The 24,186-nt window shown below is 37.3% G+C and overlaps 1 protein-coding gene across 6 annotated transcripts in view; it reads right to left on the bottom strand.

Annotated features, from left to right (window-relative positions):
• The window catches only part of CHD9 (chromodomain helicase DNA binding protein 9), a 101,437-nt gene that overhangs the window by 39,210 nt on the left and 38,041 nt on the right, over window positions 1-24,186 (bottom strand). For 4 of the 6 annotated variants that reach the window (XM_042797407.1, XM_042797408.1, XM_042797406.1 and 1 more), the window contains exons 5-11: window positions 18,633-18,970; window positions 8,598-8,709; window positions 4,984-5,130; window positions 3,669-3,737; window positions 3,525-3,580; window positions 1,999-2,116; window positions 1,382-1,468 (exon numbers count right to left, since the gene is read on the bottom strand). In XM_042797407.1, the coding sequence (XP_042653341.1) occupies window positions 1,382-1,468; window positions 1,999-2,116; window positions 3,525-3,580; window positions 3,669-3,737; window positions 4,984-5,130; window positions 8,598-8,709; window positions 18,633-18,970 (927 nt within the window). Of the gene's footprint in view, window positions 1-1,381; window positions 1,469-1,998; window positions 2,117-3,524; window positions 3,581-3,668; window positions 3,738-4,983; window positions 5,131-8,597; window positions 8,710-18,632; window positions 18,971-19,841; window positions 20,057-20,202; window positions 20,376-24,186 lie in introns of those variants that run through there. The other 2 variants (XM_032997772.2, XM_032997776.2) reach the window with 2 other exon arrangements.

Here is a 24,186-nt window from a genome sequence, read left to right on the forward strand (position 1 = left end):
CTTTTAATTTAGTATACAGACTGTTAATATGCCTTACTATTTGAGTAGCTAGCTTACATGAGAGCTGGAAACAAAAGCACATTTCTGATACTTTTAGAAATGTTCAGTGTAGATTCTCGGTATCTACCTGCTTATCCTTGGCTTCTCATATTCTGCCACTTGTAGACCCCTGCAGTACTTTTCAAGCCCAGTTACCCACAAGTAAATCCAAAGTCTTAAGAAAGATAAATCACTACATTTGTCATGTTTGTGCAAATGAGGTGGGAGGGGCAGAATTAACTACAAAGGTTAACTGCAGAAATGCTACCCAGAACGCTTCCTCCACTCTACAAATCAGGCTAAACCAAATAAACCTAAAAGAGAGTTCTTAAAAAAAATAGAAAGCTTTACACGTGTGCTGGGTGACATACATAAAAATTCATGAAAAGTCTTAAAAGATGTGACCAAAGCGGATTATTTTATTTAGATTCAGTAAATACATAATTAAAAACCAAACTAAAAAAATCATCTTTCAAGTAGTTGAGGAAAAGTTTCATGACAAAAACGTATTTTTTCTAAGAGTGTAACAACGACAGATATGCTGCATACAAAGAAAAGTAATTTTAACCCTCAACCCTGCTTTAGGAAGATTAATGCAGAAACCACTGGGTAAAATTCTGCTCATTTTGCTACCTAGAAGAACAGAATAATCATCATAGCTGTTCAAATAGCATTAATTAACGACTTTGCCAGTCTTTGTTCTCTGCTTGCTTCAAAATCCTTCTGAATTTTGGCAATTTATTTGCTTGATTTGCTTTTCTGTTTGGGGTCTGTGGGGGGGGTGTGTGCATTTGGTGTTTTGTTTTTGTTACTTTTCTAATCTCATGGTTTTGTTCGGCAATAGCTTTCCAGAAGAGGCACGTTAAGTTAAAAAAAGTTTTGATAAATACAGAAGGAAAGGTCTATCGCTGACTATCAAAACACCTCTCAGTTACTGGATGCCTAAAGCCCAGGGACAGAATTAGAGGAAGAGGGAACCACCACTGCCCTGCCTTCTTGTGCTTTTTTCAGCAGTGGCCCCTTGTCACCAGAGAGACAAGACAGCACACAGGATCAGCCTTTTGAAGGAACTCACAAGGCGATTATCAAACCTCACATTTATGTCAGTAACTACCTCAGCTTTGTCTACTATGACCTATTAATAAAAACATAAGCCACTGAATTCTGATTTCTATTTCAAAATACCTGACTAGCATTGGAAATGACAAGATTGTTGTGTACTCATTAAAAATGTTATTGATGATTAAAACCATTAAAGTGTTAGTCTGAAATCTGCTAAAATTACGACTATCAAAGACTACTCGGAGGTGTATCTTCTTGACTTGTTTTAAAACGTATTTACCTCACCAGTGTCCTTATCTTCGCAGAGAGATACTTCTAATACCCGATCTACTTCAACATAGTCAGGATTAAAAGGTTCCTCTTCCATCTACAATATAAAACTAATAGTATCAGTAGAGTGACAAAAAAAGGTGGTATATGCCAAGACTTGGTCTCATTGTACACAAAATTAATCTGGCAGTTGGAAACTACTGAGGCTTTTGCACACACCTTGAAATCCACTCCCCCCGCACCTTCCCCCCTTTTTATTTTTGGCAACTGGCACTGAAGAGGGATCTGACATCAGAATACAAAATGCAGTCCCTTAGGGATGAAGTGCTGTCTTGAGAAAGTCATAGTAGAGAAACTAGCCAGAGTAACAATCTTTCCCTCCTTACCACTTTCAGGTAGGTACCCAAACAATCCCAGTTTTAAACCACGCAAATAAGGTTAGTGCAGCGAGTCCAGAAGACTTGCTCTTAAAAACTGTGTTAAACAAACAATCCCCTGCTACAATCAAAAACCCAACCCTGATGGCTAATTTTTACTTCTCAACATTCAGTTGTTCTATTTAAAAGCAAACTATTAGTCGCTATCTTACAAGAAAAAAGCTTATTTAATTGTGTATTTCATACTCACATCTGCAAAAAAGTGAGCTCTTTGTGCTTGCCTTAGTTTGAATCGTTTTATTTTCTGCTGGATTCTTTTATCCTTTAAAAGCTGTTGTTCTGTGGCCCACTCACAGTGGAGGTAAGAGCTAAAATTACAGAGATTAACATTAAGATATTACTGAAAGCAAAAGCCTACTATCTATTTTTAATACACAGTTAGGATAATATATTTTATAAAGCAGAATTTCACTCAGAAAAGAACATTTTATCATTTAAGACAGAATTCACTGTAAAGATCAAAGATTTATTCCTCCAAGTAATCATCTTACAGCACCTAGTTAAGGTAGTGGTTTTGGGCTAGGATCCATATAACGCTAGGGATCACAAATTTCTTTCAGGTGTCCTAGGAAAAGAAACAAGCCTATTTAAAGTGGGCTTAAATAAATCAAGTTTAAAATCTGACACCTCTATCAGAAAGTACCCAGAAATATGAAGTACTTAATATATTGGATTTAACTTTATCATGCACTTGGTGTGAACATTTCTTCACAGGTACTGCTGAACGGTATCGCTGAGCCCATTAAAAGATCACTGAGGAGCACGCAGAGCCCGTGGCAAAAAGGAACATGTCAGACTGGGTTGGGAGAGAAGCAAGAAGTAACAGAGGCAGAGGAAGGAAGAAACATGAGCAGCAGTACCTATAGCATCTAAGTGCACCCCAAGTGAGACTTTCTGAAGTTCGACTGGTTTGACAGAAGTATGTGTATTTCTTCCTCACATCCCCTTTTTAGTATATTCTCAAAGCTTTCTAAAGATATGCTAGAAATAAAGAAGAGCTATTGCTGGGTATTACTCATTATCAGATGAAAAGACGGACTCTACCCTTTCAGAAAACAAGAGCTAAAGAGTCTCCAGGAACATGTGAATCCAAAGTATCAAAAAAAATACATTTATTAGCAAGAGTAATGAAATTGATACTCAAATACGTAAAATTAAAAATGTTCCTGCATTTTCAACATCAAGAAATGATTAGTGACAGGAAGATAGGTATGAAATTTAAAATAGAAAAACACAGAAAAAGTTCTTTTTCTTAGTTTTTTTTTCCCCCTTCTTCTGATATAAAATCATTTTTATCACTGCAAGTTTTCTTTTTAAAACAGTAAGACCAACTCCTACATCAACCTCGCCTAAATGTATGACACTGTAAATCTAATTTAGGTTCACAAAATAACTCTGATTTAAATGCACAAAGTTAAAATTAGCCTCAGTTATGCAGCCCCTGCTGAACTTAAAGTCTCCTCTAAAATTCCTGTTCTTGTGGAAATAATGGCTTTCAGCTTATTGGTCAGTGCTGTTTTGACAATACTGATAATTTTAAAAGTTAGTAATAACAGTATAATGCAGAATCTTTGCTATTTTAAGATAAAATTTGTAATGAAAAACTCAAAAAATCTGATTATAAGTAATCTTCAAAGAATACGGAACTTCAGCACACGAATATGATACTTCTAATTTCAGTCAACATCTCCAATGAAACAATTTTTTAATACTTACTAGTTCTTGTATTTTACAAAAAACTCTTCGGTTTCCACTGTCATCCCAGCAGAAATCTGGGAAAAGAAATTCAGGGGAAATGTAAAGTGATAGATACAAAACCCTTTTTCAAATAAGCAACTCTATCCCATGACCGTTACTTACTTCTTTCTTTATTACCCTGGAGGATAAGATTTTGTCTACAATTGCTGCATCTTCTTCACTTGGATTTTCCTATAAATGCAGGAAAACAATGACACTATAAATTGCAGTAAATGCGCTCTCTTCAAACTGATCAGGCTTAAAACCTTCAAACACAAGTGACTTGTTAAAAAACCCACAATAAAAGCAAATTTAACCTCTACCAGTTGCATTCTATTTAACAGTCTGGGAGTGAAGTTTAAAATCCAGGTCTATATCCAGAGAGAAACACGTGCAAAAGTACAGTAAGTCTGGCACTTTCGAAGAGCATCAGATGCAATGCTCACTTGCCAAACACATCTACCATGCAAGCAATGGTGATTCTGATTTTTTCCAGACACAAACTTGCTGTGAAAGCCTTGGGGAGTTGATCTGATGCAGTGGACGCACCCAGAATTTTGTTACAAAGATACAGAGAAATAAGAACTGTGGCAGACAAATTAAAAACAAACAAACAAACAAAACAACAACAAAAAAACAAAAACAAAACCAACAAACATAACACCAGCATGTGTCAAACTCAATCTATTAGATTTACTCTGAACAAAGGTAACAAACATGCTGTGGGATCAGGCAGGCAAGGCTGACCCTGGGAACTCCAGCATGGCTGTGGTGTGACAGAGACATGGGGTTACTTAGCTCTGCCAAGACTAAAGCTGGGGTTTCACAGAGAAAGAACCAATCTTTAAAGGTTGCTTCCAATAAAAAGCCACCTTTGCTCTTGTTTGATTTGTTCCCAAACACACTTTCTCCTTCCCATACAGCTTTGGCATTCCTCCAACCATCTCACAAATGCTTTTTTTCCTGTTTCTATCCTGCCACTTTATTTACTTACAATGGCTCCACAGTAAGTTTGAGTACCAGAGCTGGCACAAGTTAAACAGTGAAGTGTAAATACACAGGCGGGGGGCAGGGGACAGGAGGAGTATCCTTTTTAAAAATCTCCATAGGCCGAGATCCCCCATAGGCTCAATTAATTTTATACTTCTGAAAGTGATGGTAATATTAGCATCCAGCTTTTTCATATGCCTACCCATCATAACACATTACATGAGGTACACCTATCCTTAATTTCAGCTAAGTCAACGAACGTTTACAACAGAAAATAAAAAATATTAAGTCATTTCTTCCAGTTCTCAAGATCTTAGCAAGTTGTCACATTACATAAACTATGTCTTCGTAATAGTAACATATTCCTTTCAAATTACAAACTTAATTCACTGAACTACTTAAGACAAATGTAAAGTTCCCCCTACAGACCAAGTCAGTTCTTTCTTACCACAAATAATTGTAAAGGCTGTTCAGCAGGTAAAGGGGCAGAGTTCTTTTTGATTTTCACAGAAACTTTAGCTTCTTCTTCTGATTGTTTTCCTTCTCCTTCTTCAGCATATTTTTTCCTTTTAACTTGACGATTTGATCTTCTCTTCTGCATGCAGGAGTATAAAAATAGAGGTTTTACCAAAATCTCCCTCTAACACGAATTCCTAGTTTTGGGACACTGAGCAGTACTTTAGCTGTATCTAAAACCAAAGGCCAACATATGACAGAAAACATGAAGCATGTGAGTAACAGAGGGACAGAAGTAGCCATACACTGGTTTTGATTTTTTTTTTTTCCCTGCTTCATATAAATATTTGATACTTTTAGAGTTCAAAAGCAAACATGGAACAACATTTTCAGGGTATGGGATCAAAGCTGACATAAAACAGATCTCCCATAAGAATCAGTATTTTTAAGAGCAATTTCATAATGCAGTATAACAGTCAGTGTGTTACTGTCCAATTCAAGAATCTTGAGTGCAACATACAAAATATGCTGAAATGTTTCTACTAAACAGTAGTGCTATATAAAAAAATTAGGAAGATTTTTCATTAGATCATATTGGTCAGATTGCTGATGGAGTCTGATTTGTTGGCTAACAAAGTCTGTTGCTTAGTTAATCTATTTTTCTCCTCCACCTTGATCAAGCTTGTTTAACAGCATTATCTGGCTTACTTCGCCGTTTATCTTTCTAATCTTCCACTTTTTTTTTCTGCAAGAATCTGAAGACAGCAAGTTGCAGTTGGAGAAATGATGTTCGCTAAGAAAATACTTCCCTCTCACTTACTGTTTCAGTTTCAAATACTCAGATTATTAGGATATTGCATACGCTTTCCACCCCTCAGTACCAACATGTGAGACACTGCGTATTTAACTGTAAAACTAATGTATAAATCTATTGGATAAACGATAGCAGAATAAAACTAGTCTGCAATCTTTTCAAATGTTAGCTACCTGCTTTAGAGAGCTGACTGTCACAAAAATAAAATCAGCAAAGTAAAACAGTATCTGTAAAATAAATTAATTATATTGAGATACATAGCAAAGCATCTTTTTGTTCACAAAAAACCACTGCTGGTTGCAACACGCTGTAGTAATAAAGCTGGGAGAAGAACGAAATAGCGGATAGAACAAACCCCCAAATCCTGTGGTCATACTGGCTTCTGCAGAGTGGGTATTAAGTAACAGTAAAATTGCAGCACAAGAATTTTCTTCCTTACTTAAATTCAGCCCTTGGTCTGGCTGGTATCTGGTGAAGGACCTAGCTATTTTAAGTATTTTAGTAAGGTGGAGTAGGAACGCTATACATACAGTAAAAATCAAACAATGGGCATCACCATTCTTCTGGAGAAGCTTGGACAGTGAATATACGAAACTACTCAGTCTTCCACAGTAATGCAGTCAGATTAGCTACTCTTCAATAAAAAGTGTGTGCAGGGTGAGGAGTTAGCACAAAAAGAAACTTCAGATTACAGACACAATGCAACGTAAAATGTCACATGATAGTTAAATCAACAATATTTTGCCAACAGAAGTAGAATTAAAAAAAAAACAAACAAAAAAAAACAACAAAAAACAAACAAACAACAAAAAAAAAACAAACAAACAAACAAAAACCTGCCAGCTAACAGGAGCAATGCAAAATAATACAGGAATTATGAAAAGAAGGATTAAGAACCAGGCTCAAGTTTCACTCATTAAGTATTTGTTGAATTTTTCAAAACCTAATGAGACATTAACTGGTATTTTCAATCGTTCCGACTACAGCTATTCCTAAAGTACCAAGAGATTAATGAAACATCAACAGTAGTATAGTCTCCAATGCTTTAATATATAATCTGATTTGTCTGAAAACACCTTTGTAGTTCCCTGAGCTGAGAAGCAAGATCATAAACAAATGCCCTAAGGCATAAAAGAAAGTAGTACCACACATTTTTCCAAGAAATAAATCAGTGTATTTAAGGAAGACACTTACTGGAAAAGTAAGCATAGAAAACAAATCAGGGAGAAAAAAAGCCCAAACAGACCTGAAATTGCCCTCCCCAGCTTAGAAATAGACAACTATTTGCAATAGGAAAATAAAAATAATTAAAATGTTCAAAAACTAGAGAGAATTAATTAATGAAGTAAATCAACTTCTGTCATTCCTGTTACGCTTCCCCTAAACTCCTTCCAAGACAGACAGTGCAGTGCTGCGAAATACTGCAGTATGATCTTTTTCTATCCCATGTCACCCCTTATCATCTCTGCCCTCTGTGCCCTTCACACCAGGATTATGCAATTTGATGATACACCTTGTCTATCCACACTAGAATTGAAGATGACCTTTGTTGTGCTAAAAATCAAATATACAAAAACCCAAAAGCAATGAGAAGAAAGCAATATTCTTCAGTCTTCTGTATTATATTTGTTGGCCTACAAATTTATACCCATCTGATTACAGAACACTATTGATAAGTTAAAGTACTTCAGAACCACCAAAGTTGCCTTCACCTCCTTCAATGTACTAAATGGACTTTCTATACCAAGACAAATTCCCTGAGAAATATATAATTTCATGTTCCCTTCCAGTTAACCTTTACCTAAAACAAGCTATCACTTAATAAAAAGTCATTCTGGGAAATGGCTACTGATCCCTTTTTCCCCCCAGCATTATTATTTGTGAAACACTAAAGGTCAGCTTAGTATCTCAATTGTTTTCTGACACTGCCATCAAATAATGCAATTAATTTTTACTCAGCATGACCTCATTTTGAATATTGATTTAATCTCTGTAGATCAAATTGCCACAGGATGAAAACCTGTGCACTTCCAGCATATAACCCTACTTAACGGAGTTTGCCCAAAAGCAACAAAGTTATAATTGTGTTACTAACATACATAGAAATAGGATATAATCTCTTACAAACAGTTGGTACTTCTTTGCACAGAAGTTTTGTAAACAATCAGCTGGGCAATCTATTAAAAAAATTGCTGAAAGTTACAAGGGAATGACTCCACCATATTAATTATTGATCTGGCACTTCTTTCAGAAGTATTCCACGAGCATCTAGAGCCTACTGGCATATCCATCATTGCTCTCTTCAGATCCAACACCGCAAGAAAGCAATTCTTTCCATTTCTACAGAACCCGAGCTCAGAAACAGTAGAGTTTGAAACAAGCCTTTTAAATGTTCTCAAAGAATCAGTTTCCCTGATAAACATCCCTTCTATTAGGCAATCTCTGCCTTTTCCCTACAAAGTCAGCCAAAGTAAGGATCAGGTCCAACTGCCAGCCCAACAGATGAGTCCTAACAGCCCCAAAGCTATGGACTTCTGTACTGAAACGGAACAGATACAAGCAAGGCACTGATGTCCCATTACAGAAAGGGGACTCTAACCTGTAGGATTTTCTGATTTTCAACTGGAAAAATCAGTTGATAAAATAAGGTTGTACCTGTGAGAAAGAGACAGCAGTGAGAGACTAACTGTGACTGTGTCAGAATGAGTATAACTTTTTGCTGAGAGAGAAAAAAAAACCTGCAGAAATAGTAACGCATACAAATTTAAAAGGGAAAAATTCTCACTACTTACCTGTGAGTCTTCATCTTTTAATGGCCGCTGCGGAGTCTGCTTTGCATCAGACAATTCATCTGAAGATTCGTTTTTTCTTTTCTGCTTCTTACCCAGTGTGATGATTAGCTTTCTGTTAGGAAAAAACCCCAACATCTAAGTGAATGCCATGTATTAGCCTACTTAACATCAAGATTAAAAATAACACCACATTCATTAGCAACTCCCATATTCTTCTTAAGATAAAACTCCAGAAGCACCACTGTCTGAAAAAATGAAAAATATGTCTCAAAGCAAAAAGCTACAACTTCACAGTAGACAGCACATCCTACTACTGTTACTTAGGTTCTCTACAGGCAAGCAGTTACCTTCCTATTGCTAACTCATCTCTATCATACATATTTTAAATCTATAATTGAGTAAGGAATGCAAAATCCAACATTTAAACTGACTGACGATGGTACGCCATACAAAGTTAGCATAAATACTATCTGCAGATGATAACAGCAAATGGTTTATTATAAACAACTGATCACTGCGAAATATATTGTATTTGTACTTTACAAAATTAGGTATGGACAACAATCTGAAGTCATTCAAAGCTGCCTGACATGCAAAACTTGTGTGTTTAAATACGTCGTTCAATTGCTAAAATGAGGAAATTGCCTGAATCCTTTTGCTCTTCAAAAAAATAAAGTAAAAAAACTGTATTCAAAATCCAGTAGTTTTATCTGTAAGAAAACTTAGAACCCCTTCGAATATGTTAAGAACCAACATTGTGCTGAATAAATTTGTTAAAGTCTAATGAAAAAGCATAAATTATTTCCTTGTTTCGATTTAAAGGTTACACTGTAAATAACGATACCAATTAATCTCATTTGTTTTTAACTAAAGGGTGTCAAAATATTTGTTTTTTCATATTTAAAATGTGCCAGATACTCCTCTCTGAATGTTTACAGAGATATAATTACAGAATGATGACAAACTATCCAATAAAATTGCAGATAAAGAGCTGTTCTAAAATACGTATTTTATATAGTATTTAATTATCACATCTGTGTAACAGAAAATGGGGGTAACTGTTCCAGCATACAAGCCTCTTCTGCCATTTCACCAAACAAATGGAACACAAGACTGTAGTCTTTATACCGACGAGTTATTTTACACTGAAGTAGCATCAAATATACTGGTCACCTGAAAAAGCACTGATGAGAAGGTAGATTTGAAACATTTGTATCTTATTTGCTTCTCTTTCAAAGTGTCCAAATAATAACGATGTGCTAATTCTCTTAAATCCAAACTAAGAGTCCACACAGAAAATTAAACTACTAAATTACTAAAACACCAGGTAAAATTAAAGCAACATGGCTTATGTAAGATTGCAGGCATATTTTAAGAAGCAATTAACATTTTCATTGGTTTTCAATATTTAACCACTAAGCATGTTCAGTGGAAAGGTTTAAAAAGAAAAAAAAAAAAATTTTTTTTCCACTCCCTTATTTTTTACTTCTAGTATGCAGTGAATGGCACTGGTAAATACATGTTTAAATTACGTGCAGGAAGCATAATCACAGATCTGCTTGTTCCAAAGTAAATTCTAGTTCTCAAGATACTGCTTTTCATTAGGTGTTCTCAGTTTAATTATTACTTAGAAAACATGTTTCATAATTGCAGGAAATAATTTCAACAATGAACACAGTGGCCTTCCTGCTGTCCTCAAGAGTAGCTTGGGGATTTTTCCCCTCACTTCTCCATCTTTGATTAGGATTTTTTTTTTTTTTTTAAAGACTGTTGGATTCTGAAGTATTTGTCCAATATGACTCTTTCTGGTGAAGGACTTCCATAAACCACTTCTTCCATTTTTATTCCACTTTGTTTCATAGAATTTAAGTGTTACATTAGCCTTTGTCAGCTAATATGTCAAATTAGCTAATATATTCCAAAGTGATGCAGACAAGGCACACTGTGATTGAACTTCTAAGCTTGTTTTTAAATGGAATTATGGATGCTATAATTTAACACGGATTTAAAGGGAAACCTGATAAACTTATGAGTGAAAATTTCTTGGAAGACCAGCAAATTCATGAAATAGTACCTATATCCCATGAAGTTCCTGGTTTGCTTCTTTGGAGTTTCGGAAAATATTAGTAAGATTCCTGTATGATTTCCTTGCTCTTAAATTTTTCCCATTGCATCAGCTTCTGGACATTCCTGGAGGGAGGATACTAGACTAGGTGGAACTCTGGTCTCAACTGGGTATGCACTCTTCTAAACTTTGTCTAAATGTTATTAAGTGCAACAAGCTGTACTGATCTCTACCTGTCCCTTGTTGATCTATTCATTGGAGTAACTGGACACAAAGAATATTCAATCCCATGAACTCACATGATAAAATTTCCAAGTTTTTTTTTTTTTTGACCAATAAATAAAATCCCATATCACCTCTTTGATTTGGAGCATAGGCATTAAAGGCTTAATGCATGTATGGCATGTTGAGATGATTGTGTATGTGATACACATTTTGATTTTTAAATCAACCAACAAGACTACTAACAACGAAGAAAAAGGGTAACTATACATTTCATCAAATAAGTGTTGAGATAGAAGTCAAGCTGGAAGGGAGTTCTGGAGGACATCTGGTCCCTACTCAAAGCCAACTTCAGAGTTCTTCTATGTTGCTTAATCCAGTCAAGTTCTGCTTATGTCCAAGGCTGACACCTCCCTGGGCAACCTATTCCACATTTTCACCATTTGTGAAATGCTAGATTAAAATGCTTCATAAATGCATGTTGCTAGGTTAAGCATTTGTATCCGCGCAACCATAGTTCATCCTCATTTCATGCACTGCTGCTTGATATTTTAGGCTCAGGCTCCTTTTGGATTCAAGAAAAACAATATTAAGAAAGGTCATGACTACTTTAGTATGGGTTGCAGTGGTATCCACTGAATAGCAGAGTATGTTAAGGACGTTGTTTTAGAACATGGTCTTACTTTGAGATTAGACTGCTCTAGCTACAGCTTTGCTTGCACACTTTTTCCTCTCCTTCTATGTAGTTGTAGTCCTCCCTTGTGTTGATCCCTTGCTTTGCCCCTGAAGTCTTACACATAATATTCCATTTCTCTGTCAGCTTTTGTGTCTTATCTTGATCTTTTATTCCCTACCCCCAGTACTTCTCTTAACAAGCACCTCCCTGAAATTTTCTTAGCATTTTCTCTGCAGGTTGCAGATCAGAATGTTTCCTCCTCTATAAAGATATGGTGCCAATGAGAGGGATAAACGCACAGCTTCACTTCTTCCTGATCCAGTGCCCAGAACCACAATGCTCCTTGCTATCAAGAGTTGCTGAACGACAGCATGGTGCTGAAGTCACGCATTTCTATTAGTAAAAATGCAATCTGCTCATATTTTGGCCAAAAACTTCTAAAAAAATCTGCTATGTGAAAACAACGATTTTCAGAAGCTTGTAAACTGGATCAGTTCTGTGAAAATTTTTCATTGAGAGATCAAGTTCTCTTGCCAGTTTATAATTTTCTGCATGAAAGCATAAAGATCCTTGGCTAAAATCCCTTTTTCTAACCAGAAACAAACTGTTCTGAACAGAAACTATCTATTCTGTTTCTATGAAAAGGAAACAGCACACTGTAGACAAAGAATAAATAATATCACTAGACTCCACTCCAATTTCACTTTCTCTTGATTTTTTAAATGTAAAATCTATCTTGTTATATAACATCTAGAAATACTTTAACAATTAGTCAGTGTAGATTTCTTCACCATATACTTCCTTCTTCTGTACCCACAAAAGTAAAGATGTTGAGAAACCAATGAATAATTTTAAAAAGAAGCCATCTCATGAGCCATTATTACATCTGATGCTTAGCCCAAGACTCCTAATGTGGTTTAGATCTATAAAACTAAAAAACTTGAAGTGTCAGCAAAAGCAGCAGGAACTACTGTTTAAAGAACACTGCAACTTCTTCCTTATAAATTAAGAACCACTAAGAATCTGCTCCATTCCCCTTCTGTTTGATAGCAGAGAATGAGACGGAAGAGTTGTGAGCACTCTGAACAGCTTTAAAATTATAAAGAACAGTTTACCAAGCCTTCCAAACACTGAATGTGAGGAAGTATTTTAAAAAGGAAAGAAAACAGCAAATATGTTACTAAGCATGTAAATAACAATAAGTACAGCTGGCCTTCAATGCATGCCTTTAATACATCATTTTACTTCAATTTTCCGCAAACAGAGAAACACCAAGTAACTAATTATTATTGTCCAAAGCCACCTTCCACGTATTTTAATATGTAGTCAAAGTACTTTGTTATATTACTAGCAATAAAACCCCTATGTTAATAACAGTATTTAGTATTTTACTTAACTAAGAATCTTATCTATTAGCAAAGTACAAAGCAGATATTTCCCTGACAAGAAAGCATATCCTCTTGGAATGAGAGTTAAATTGGTGTTAGAAAACCAGCTGCTCTTATTCCTTTAGCGTATTTATAATAAATAATACTAACACACTAATATTAGCCACTGTCTCCTCCTCCAGTCATAATTCAAATTAGTAACTTGCGGATTGTGCACAGATTTTTAACAGACTCCTGGAGTCTTATTGGGACCAACAGCCATTTCAAACTCAAACAACATGGGAATAATAATGTAAGAGAACAAACAAGTGGTTAGTTATTTATTCAAGACCACCACACCGTTTTACATTCACGTATTTTCCAATAGAAACTTAAGATTATGCATCTCAGACCCAACTCATGCATCAAAACTCGAATCTGGGAGCACAGAAAACTTCACCAAAGAGTCACAGTTGAGTGCATGCAAAGACATCCCAGAAGGCTGATCAAATTTTCCATTTCTGTGCCATTTCTAATCATAACAGAAGAAGTTTATGATCAACAGAACTACAAGATTCAGCAAACATCCCTCCCCTTTGAGCACTGCTCTATTAGACAATTTTTGCCTGAATTACACGAAACACAAAAACACAACTCACAATGTCTGCCATCAGACAATTCACCTCAAGTTCCATGCATTTAAACTTAAATGATACAAGATCAGTGCAACAGGCAAATCACTTCCTTTCCACCCCCTTTCCCATGTCTCCTGTTGCTAACTGCATTTACCAAGGTCTCAAACTATCTTAACAGTAGCGTATTAACAAGCAATCATATGAAGATTTTCTGCCAGGATCTTGGGTCATAAAATGCTCTGCCTTGTAAACAGTACATGTGAGACCTACTTCAAGGCAACAAGGACATTTACTCATTTGAGTAGCATACAGGATCACCCAGGACTCACTGGATTCATCACTATGTAACGTAAGGGTTAATAAAAAATGCCACCATTGTTCTTTTAGCATATGAAACAATACAGCCATTTCTGATAACAGGAAACACTTTTGAACTGAAGGACTACCACCCCGAATCGAACTTCTGTAAACCGAATTCTTAGGATTTGGGGGAGTTATTTATTTAAACTATGCAGTGATTTAAAAAAACACCTAAAATGTAGTCTCTACTGATATTGTCCTTTACATCACCAATGCAGAGCTGCTGCTATTCACCAGGGCCATGATATTTAATTTTATGTTTGAGTAGGTGGGAATACATTGAGAGCTACAAAACCTAAATGCCAATCTACTTTTTTGAACAACAGAATGTTCACAAATTCCTAAGTCTCCTATCCTTCATATCAAGTGGTAAGAAGTAAGACTTTTTAGTTTAAATATGCATCACCTTAAATGGAAGAAGTAGAATTATAATCAGTCAGAAAAAGCTTATAAATGGAAACAAGTTCTATGCAAAATTATTAAGGATTTTAAAAGATTCTTAAGCATAAGTGCACCTTAGTAAATAGCCAGAATATGAAAAGTGGTTCTGCAGTCCTCAGAAAAACTGTGAAGTAAGTTAAATTTGAAGAATTAACTTGATCAGTAATCAACGCATAAAGCAAAACAGTTACTTAATTTGGTAGAGCTAAATATATTATACATGCATTCTTCTAATAATTTCTGTCAAACACAATGTTCTTGGTAATAAAAGAATTTAGTCATTTATCTTCATCAATGATTACGGCACAGAAACTTTACTAATAACTGACTCCAGTTCCAAACCATTTGACTGAAATAAACAGGCATCATTTCTTTGACTTCAACAGGTCAGAGGATTAAAAAACTTAATCCCCACCTTCAGACAGGAACTACAGCCTGCCTGAAAAGTAAAAGATAGTAATCCGTAACTAGCGACAATAAACCAGAAAGAATCACACTGTAATTTTTGTCTGTACATGTACTCCTCAGAGGAATCACTAAGGAAAAATGTAAACAGTTACCATGAAGCCCCCAAACACACACCAATTACATTTAATTAGAAAGGAAAAAAAACCAAACACACACAAGCTGTTTCAAAAATCATCCTGTCCTGTAAATGAAGACACGGTAGTTAAAACTCATCTTGAACCTACATGAGGGCTACTCAAATTCAGAAAAAGCTGCCTTGTGTTACACATTCAAAAGCAATTTTTTCTTTTATTGCTGGCTACCAGACTAAAATTTTAGCAAGGTCTGTTCAACAACTAGCATTCCAGCTCTAGCAGTTCAGCAACGCAGAGTGTATCATTTTGACAGATGGACAACTGTCTAACTGTAAATCCTCCTCAAGAGCAATACGGGACGTGCTACACAGACAGGGCCCTTGTACGATTACAGCCAAGTTTTTGATCACAAGCTAAATATGAGTTTGCTGTTTGAGCGCTGGACTAGAAAAGGTACAGTTGTGCTCATATTGGATAGGCTGTGTTTGGTGCTAGCAGAGATGTGAAAGATCAGATTAAAACCATTCTTCAAGCACTGCTCAAAAAAAAAAAAAAATATTCAATATATTTGTTAGTACTTTCTGCTCTTTCAGCTCTATGCTAGCCTGCAAATCAAACAGGATTCACCTGAAGAACGCATGTGATTTCAGATCTTCTCAAACACACATAACTCTGCACCACCACCCAAGCACCCATCTTGCTCTCACAATCCAAACTGAATCAGCATATTTAACAGTTACTGTAAGTTAAATGCATTTGCTATAGAAAACACTGAATAAAAAGAAAGATTTTCATCTGAGATGGACAAATAGCGGAACTCCTTCTAGAAATGAAAGGGATGCACCCATACAAATTCTCCACTATTACTGAAGGCGTATACTTTGCTTGTTTTTTTTACTGTAGACCTTTATTGGCTGTAAGTTTTCACTCATGATTTTATTGCTTGTAGAAGAAGTACAGTCGATAAGTTTAGAACAGTTGGAAATTGTTTATCCTGTTAATCATGAGGAGACTTTTTACTGCCTCTGGGTTTTCTTTCCTGCATAAATGCAAGCAAAGTCTTTGCTATTTTTCTCTTTACCGAGTTAAAAAAAAAAAAAAAAAAAAAAAAAGGGAAAACTAATTTTTCCTCTTCCAATTTTAAACAGATCTCAAAAATCCTATTTCCAAGAGAAAAGCAAAAGTTCTCATAGAATTGAGGTCCTCCCTTCCCCTCCCTGCCCAATAAAGCACTTGTCATCTAAAGCTATTATTGTAGCATGGTAAAATTTTCTCCCAAGATTCAGTCAGAGCTTGAGTTATTTTAAGATAAATGAGAAAACCGATGCAGCAACACATTTAAAACCCCAATCCTATTTTGACATAATAATGTCCAGGACATGCGTAGATTCATCAGGAAGTATTTTCTTAATAATGTAAGCTAGGAAGAAACCTTTAAAAGAGTTGTTTATGCTTCTAAAACCCTTACTAGTTACTGGATTTATTTTTCTCTAAATAAATTTTATGTCACGCAATTTTTTAAAGCAGCTTTGAAAAGATAAGCATAGCCATTCAATAGTAAATACACCTCTTACATAAGATCAATAGTTATATTAGCAAAGAAAACAGTCTGGTAAGATTATTCCTTTATAAAAAAAACAACCGAGGCCTTGTTGCAATTATTGCTCTTCAACATCACAGTAGTATATTCTTTGCTAAACAGTTAATATTTAATGTATTTATATAAATAATGTAAAATAGTGATAACAATATAACAACACATGAAGCTGTTTAGATACAAAAAGTATGTGGAAGACAGTATGCATTTGATTCACAGCTGTCTGTCAAAATATGTAGAAAATCTGTAAAGTATGTTCATACGTGGCTCTAGAATAGTCTCCTGACTGCTCTTTAACAGGAACTTACTGGTAAACCTTTAGGTATGTGGCCCATATAGTTAAAGCAGTATATGGCAGCACTATCAAGTCAGAGTGCTACTGGTGCATTAGTTGATTAAACTGGTAAATAATGAGACCTTCACAGCTCAACGCAAAATTATTAAAAGTTGGCCATACTTAATTAAATGGGACTCTCTCTACTAGCTTCAGTGTACTTTGGATCAAGCACAAATATTATAGTTAAAAACACAGTTTGAGAAATATCTATTTCTCAACTGACACTTTCACATGAAATTCTGAAAACTGATCCTAACTGATATGTACAGCTAAGCATTTCATGAAGACAGAAAACTGAATACGGAAGTATAAATCGAAGGTAACAGTTCATTTTACTTTTCTGATTAAAACCAGTGAAAATATGAGAACTATGTAGTATAACGAAGGGCGATATTTTGGCAGGTTTTGTTAATTATCCCAAGGAATGGATAAAAAAGCACACTAAGAGCAATTCACATGAAAATTCAGGAAACGGACACCAGCTGAACAACAGTGTGTACGTTTTCTGATTAGACAGACCCACAAAATGTCTGTTAGAGAACATAAGTAAGTTCAGAAACATGAAATTGAAATCTGCTTTGGAAGCACATTTCCAAAATCCCACTTTAAACAAGATGGAGGAAAAAAAAAAAGATAAGGAAGCACCATACAGCGCGCCAAGGAGTGTTATGAGCCACATTTGTATGCCAACACATAACCAGAAGTGAAATCAAGACCATGAAAGTTCACGTTAAGGACTGAGTTTAGAGCAGTAACCTTTATACCACAGGATAACTTCTCAAGGAAGTTGTTTACTTTAAACATGTGAGAAAAGCACCAATCTCTAGGGGAAACCCGCCCCCCCCCCCAAAAAAAACAAAAACAAAAACAAAAAAACAAATCCAGAAAATGCAGAGAAATCAGCTGATTAAAAAAAAAGCACATTCACTTCTGCTCCATATACATGAGAACATACATATGTATATAAGACATTTAAATTTGGAAAGATATGCCAGCTAATATTTCGGTTACCACAAAAAGAGCATGGATTTTAAAAATAAAGATCAGACTGTAGCTAAGATTTCCATTTCAAGTCCTGACTGACATAGTTAACGTTGGAAATAACACACTTTCCTTTAGAAGCATACAGGAGAACAAGGTTAGCTCTAGTCAGAAGAGCCACCTACTGAATCCCTTGGAGTGTTCTAACATAAAGTGTCTTTTGAAAGCTCTTTACCCCAAGGTATCCACTCAGCTTGACCCAGCTGAGCCTGAAATTAAGAGGGCAGATTAATTTGGTATGACTGGAGATTACTAAATGCTTAGAATCCAAATATTCGAACATGCACTTTACTTTTGGTACATGTGTACCCGTAAGAATATTCACTCGCTAACAAGTTCAGTAAGCTTCCAGTTTCTCCCTATGCAGTTTATCACGCACGCTGTATTGAAGATACACGCCAAAACTGATAAAGACAGTATTTATAGCATCAGATAAACTTAACTTGGAGTCAGAACTGACTACACCACCAGATGAAAGCTACTTTGGTCTCGTCTGTGCTTTAAAGCAAGTACAGACTATTTTAGGATATGAACTTAAAATAATTCCTTTCAAAAGGACAATCCTACACTGATTTTATCTAAAGAGAAAACAGAGCACTCTTGTTCCTGAATGAGAGTCCACACATGGACTTAATCAGGAAGAATTCTGTGTAGGCAGTGGAGGAGAATATTTTATTATCAGTAAGCAGTTTTGAGTTTAATCAAGGATTTACAGTCTGAAGAGAAGTAAGAAGACATTTTAATCTACTTACCCAATTTTTGTTTTCTCTTTAGTTTTGGATGAGGAACCAGTTTTCGTTTTTTTGCTCTCCTTGTCCTTCGGTTTGGATTTAACTTTTCTAACCTTCTTTTCCTCCTTTCCTTCAGTTGAAACACTGGGGAAGTTTTCAGGACTCATTACTCGTGGAATGTTTCTCTCTCCTCTCTCTTTTGCTTTTGCAATCGCTTCAGATATTATGCGATTTGCCTTCTCTTGTTTACTTTCTGAGTCTGTTTTTTTCTTCTGCTTCTTTTCAGACATTGCTCTCACCTGGGTATTCTGCAACTTAGTATATGATCCTGAGCCATCAGTCTTCTTGGACGAAGGAGGCTGTAGCAAGAGACAAAAAGTAAATAAAATCACCTTATTTTAAGACTATAAACATTTCTTGAAAGGAAGAGGTGCAATGTTTTTGATCTGGATATGCATTTAAAAAAAAATTCAACTGACAAGGACTCATGCAGACAGAAAAAAGAAGGAATTCTGTTTATGCCACAGAATAGCATGGGTTTCAGAATAACTACATCAATTGTGGGTTTTAAACAACCAATCCATTTATTGAATGTAAGTAAAACCAAAATATCTTTGTAAAATTCTCTCAGCCTTCTCGCCACCTCTGAAGTTAAGAGGCACCGATACTTATCCTTTCCAGCATTCCCATACATTTGACACACACCTCCGACATCTCTGATGTATGTTATTCTCATAAAATCTGAGAAAGCAAAGGACTACCCAAGGTAACAGCATCGGTATTTCACCTTTGGTAAGAGACCAGGACCACAGTTACCTTGAAGCCGATGAAAGCTCTACAAGACTAACTTCGTGCTAAACAGAACAGATGCTCAAACAAAAACAAGATGAAAAAACAGTCGAAAGGTAAAACCAAAACTAAAATTCCACACCTCTCGATTAATAAAGATATCAGAAAACCGTTTTTTCTTTTATTTAGAACAAAATAAGGTCGGTGCCTTCGCTGGAAAACGTAACTTGTTTTTATTTTCGGGTTTTGAATCACCGTTTCATTGACGCAGAATTGCTTACACTACGAATGCAATATTCAGATTATCAGCCTCTCTTTAAACAGGCTAGAAGACATGTTTTTGCTTTCCTCCCCTCCCCCCTTCCCCTTTGAGGAATGGAAAGAATTTCCTATTCAAACAGACAAAAACCCCAGCAGATAACAGTTATGTTGCGTTCTCACCCGTAAATGCGCCTCTGCCTACAGCACGAAGAAAAGCCACCAGGAATTTCCAAACACATTTTCTGCCCAAATCCAATGCACTCCCCTGGGTTCGTTTGCTCTCCGTGCCTCCTCAGGGGCTGAGCGGCAGCGCTGCAGCACCGGGAAGGCGGCAGGGCTGGGGATCCCTCTCTAAAATGCCACCTTAAGGCCTACAGGCTCTAACAAATAACCAAGACCCGAGAAAACAGCAACAAGCTCAAGATGGCGATGCAGCACGGCTCCCGCAGCAGCAGCCAGTAATAAGGAAGGTTATTCAATCCCATTAGCCTTTTAGCCCAACGAACCCCTCCTCCTCCCACTCATTCAGGCTTTCACTTACCCTTCCTCTTGGCCTCTTCACTGAAGACATTTTTGGCGTCAGACAAAGGCTTGCCCTCTGCTTTTTCAGCACCCCAGGCAGTGCTCAAGAGAAAAGCATTGAAAGAAGATTGCTAAATGGCCTATTTAGCGAGCCGCAGCCAAGATATGCACAACCCTCCGCAAGCAGACATTGTGCCTCAGCCCCATCTCCCCCCCTCGCAAGCCCACGGCCGCGGCTGCCCCGCTCAGGTGTGGCGGGGGCCGCCCGCCGCCCCCCCGGCGCCCGGCGCGGCCAACGGCGGGACGCCGACCGCCGGATCCCAACAAAGCACGGCGAGAAATGAATGCACAAAGCATCAAAATGCATCAGCATGAATATTAGAGATGTCGTTAAAAATACTGACTCCTTCTGCGGAAGTAGGCCAGCAGATGGTGCTACCCGTTATTATTCCATTAGACTCTGCAGTTTAACCCCCAACGGACCGCTCTTCCCTGCACGGGGTACGGGCATTAACTCTTCCTGTCCCACCGCCCGCACTGCTGCCGCCACGGTCTCCTCGATCGGACGGAAAATCGTGGGAACTGCGCGGCTTTCTGTCTCAGCCTGCACTTCTTCCCAGCTCCTCTCGTCAAACGGGGCCGGGGGTCGGCCCCGGGGAGGGGGGGGGGGGGGGGGGGGGGGGCTCTGACTAAACCCGAACCCGTGGCCCCAAACGTGTTTTGCTCCCTCCGTTTCTCTCTCTGATTATATTTTAAGATTGAACGCTTACTATAAGATAGCAACCGCGATTGTAGAAGCACTTGCTTACAGGCGTCCCCGCTTCCTACAGAAAGTGGAAGAAGTCCTTAACCCGACCTCACCCCCGCGCCCCCCGCCCGGAGCCGCGGCGGCTCCGCTGCCCGCCTGCTCCCGGAACGCCGCTTCCTCCAAGGCGGGTTTAAAGTGCTATTTGAAGAGATCAGACGAGTTTTTAAATACGTTTTGTCAACACATCAAATAAAACCGAAAAGATGATATGATCGAGTTTTTTGAAAGATTATTAAAGAAGCCAAGAAGTTTCTGACAGCACAGCTCGATCCTAGCAATACCCTTCATTCTTCTTTAAGGGGCTTCTGAGAATACAGACAAGGATTTGATTTCTGTTGTGCTTAACATATATTTAAACGTCCATTCTGTGATGCACATGTGGTTTTCCATAGAAAATTTGAAATATTGCAAGGATTTTGAGATTGTTAAGATCAGGCCTTACACTTAATGAGAACTGCACTTCTGTTTAACATTAATTTCAAAATGAAGTTCATTGTCCATTGAAAACACTAGTGGTACCAATATATTAAATGGACTCTTTTCTTAACAATACCACTTCAATTCAGAGGTATTTCTGTAAATATACAGCTTAATCACAAGAACAATTACTAAATCTTAATTTTACATTCAAGAACTCTAGCCAAGATGCATCCAACATTATATTTACAGTATCTAGAACAAATTGAAGTGATTTATCTTTTAGGGTTACTATTTCATAACTTAGCAAAAATGCTAAATAATGTACTGTTTCACATTTTGAGATCAGCTACACAAAAAATATTCCTAATGTATTCTTGGTATAATTTCAGCTCTAAGCCAAATGATACTAAAACCAGTACAGTTAGAGGATTTTTAAAAGCAATCAGTATGTTCTTGAATATTCCTGGGCCAGAAACAAACAAACCAGAACTGCCTAATAATTAAATGGGCAATACAGACGATGGCTTTTTCATCATTCATTCGCAATCATTTTGCTATATTTTTTTTATTTCTTTAAACCAGAGTTTCTTACGCTGAGCTCAAAGCTGCCTCCCAAGTTATTCCTCAGCAGCTTTTACTACTTTCTTACTGCAGAACTGTGTGTGCTGGACAAGGCTACTCTACATTTTAGTTCTTCAGGCTGACCCTCTGCTTCTTGCACTATATTATTGTTTATGTCTCCTGCACTGCACAAACAGCGAGTTATTTGTTAGAAAACCAAGACCATATTTTTTGAATTCTGCTATGACATTTCTAACCATATGGAAATGACATTCATGAAGATGCAGGAAGGCACCAGCGATCTATTCCAAGCTAAATAAAGCTGTAATGAAGCCTTCATCAAGGAAGTCACCATTGTCATGAAAAACAAAACTGGAAAGCAACACAAGTGTCTTGAGATTAGAAGAACTAGAAACACTCGTGCACTACAGAGGACAATATCTGGGTGTACTTAGCAACCAAAGCAGGAAAAATCATCTAATTCAGCAGAGGTCTTTTATTTTGATAATCATTTAATGCTTCCAAAAAATGTAGGGCTATAAAGTAATTGAGCAGTTCCAAATCATCATGCACACTGAAAACAATTTCAAAAGCTACACAGCATCTACAATAAAAAGGACAAAGCCTATTGCCAAGCCAAAAATCCCCCTCCCCCTTACTGAGAATGGACGCAGATCAGACATCCTAAAGGAGCAGCATATCCTTTCACCAATGGCTTACAAACCTATTCCGTCTATCAGCATTAGGATAGAAAGTCTTAACTGACAAACGTATAGGAGAAGGTGGTAAGGAAAACCCCGAGGCAGCCACAGATTTGAGAACTGAAGGTTTTATTTTGAAAAACAAGTTTTTACTTTTCACTGTTGCAAAGACAATCATCCGAATGTAACTGAACGTAAACCAAGGCAATGTGGCCTTGAGCCTGCACAGAGCGAGCTCCAGGGTACGTGCTGCTGCTAATAGCTTTGCCAGGCAGCAGCCGAGCGCAGGGAACGTGCCTCCCGCCAGCTCCCCGCTGCGCCCCAACTGCTCCCCGCGACCCTGTGGGCAGCAGGGAGCCTGGCAGCAACCATGGCAAGCTCAAGGCTGCCTCTGCCGCCTGCAAACGCCGTTAAAGGCAGCAGGTATAGGCCGTACTGCTGCTCACGTGGCAGAGCTGGCCCTAAAGAATACTAAGGGTGGAACAGCCAAGAGAACAGCTGTAGACTTCCCTGTGAATGCCCTGACTCACAGCAGCCAGGGGAGCATCTTCTTGGCAGCATTCAAAAGAATTTGACATGCTGTCTTGCAGGAGTAGAAAGTACACTACACACATCTAACTGATCTCTCCATTAATTAATGTAAAAGCAAACAAGTTACCAGACAATGTCGAGAGAGAGGATCGTGACAACAGTCCTCACAATAGCTAGTAGTACTCTGCTGAGTTGGCTTTTCATAGAAAGGCATTTCTCCAACATTTCCTTGTGCCTTGCATAGGACATGCATTTGAAGACCTTTGCTGGCTTAAAAGTACTTCCCCCCAGCCAGGACAAATCACTGTCCTCAGCAATTACAGACCGGGTCTTTTCCCCTCAAAGGCCTCAACTCATTTTCATTTGCACCACAACTACAAATAGTTTCTTCACATCCTTTGCACATCACTATAAAGGAAGCCCCAAAGTAAGTTTAACACAGAAAAAAACTACTATCTCCTGTGAAACCCACCCAAAACCTGCCTTATCTGTTCCATAAGTAAAACACTGCTTCTACTGTAAGAACACCTTTCTTACAGTAGGTATGGACTATTCTTGAGAGAGGAATATTACTTCCAATTCTGTGTGGGCAGAGAATATTTGAGACTAAACATCTCTCCTGAGTTGCATGCATTCTTGATATACTTTAAGGACTGGTAATGCCTTTCCCTGGAATTAGTCACATGTTCATGATATAATTATATAAAGCACTTTTTTTTTTTTTTAAACAATGCTTTTCACTTGTGGATCTACTCATCCAGACACTAGCTACCATTAAGTTATGACCATAACTAGTCTAACAATAGAAAGCTAAGGTTTACATTTGCAATGCCTTGAACGATTCTTTTACTTCTACTGGTAGTTGTACACACCTGCAGGAAGATGCACATACCAAGTACCATATGCCTCGAGAGCATAACAAGTCCTTGCTCGTCTACAAGGTCCTTAGGAAAATCAAGATGACCTTGACAAACTGCACTGA

The sequence above is a fragment of the Tyto alba genome, unplaced genomic scaffold (assembly GCF_018691265.1).
Source record: "Tyto alba isolate M040663 unplaced genomic scaffold, T.alba_DEE_v4.0 Super-Scaffold_26, whole genome shotgun sequence".
In the NCBI taxonomy this organism is placed as follows: domain Eukaryota; kingdom Metazoa; phylum Chordata; class Aves; order Strigiformes; family Tytonidae; genus Tyto; species Tyto alba.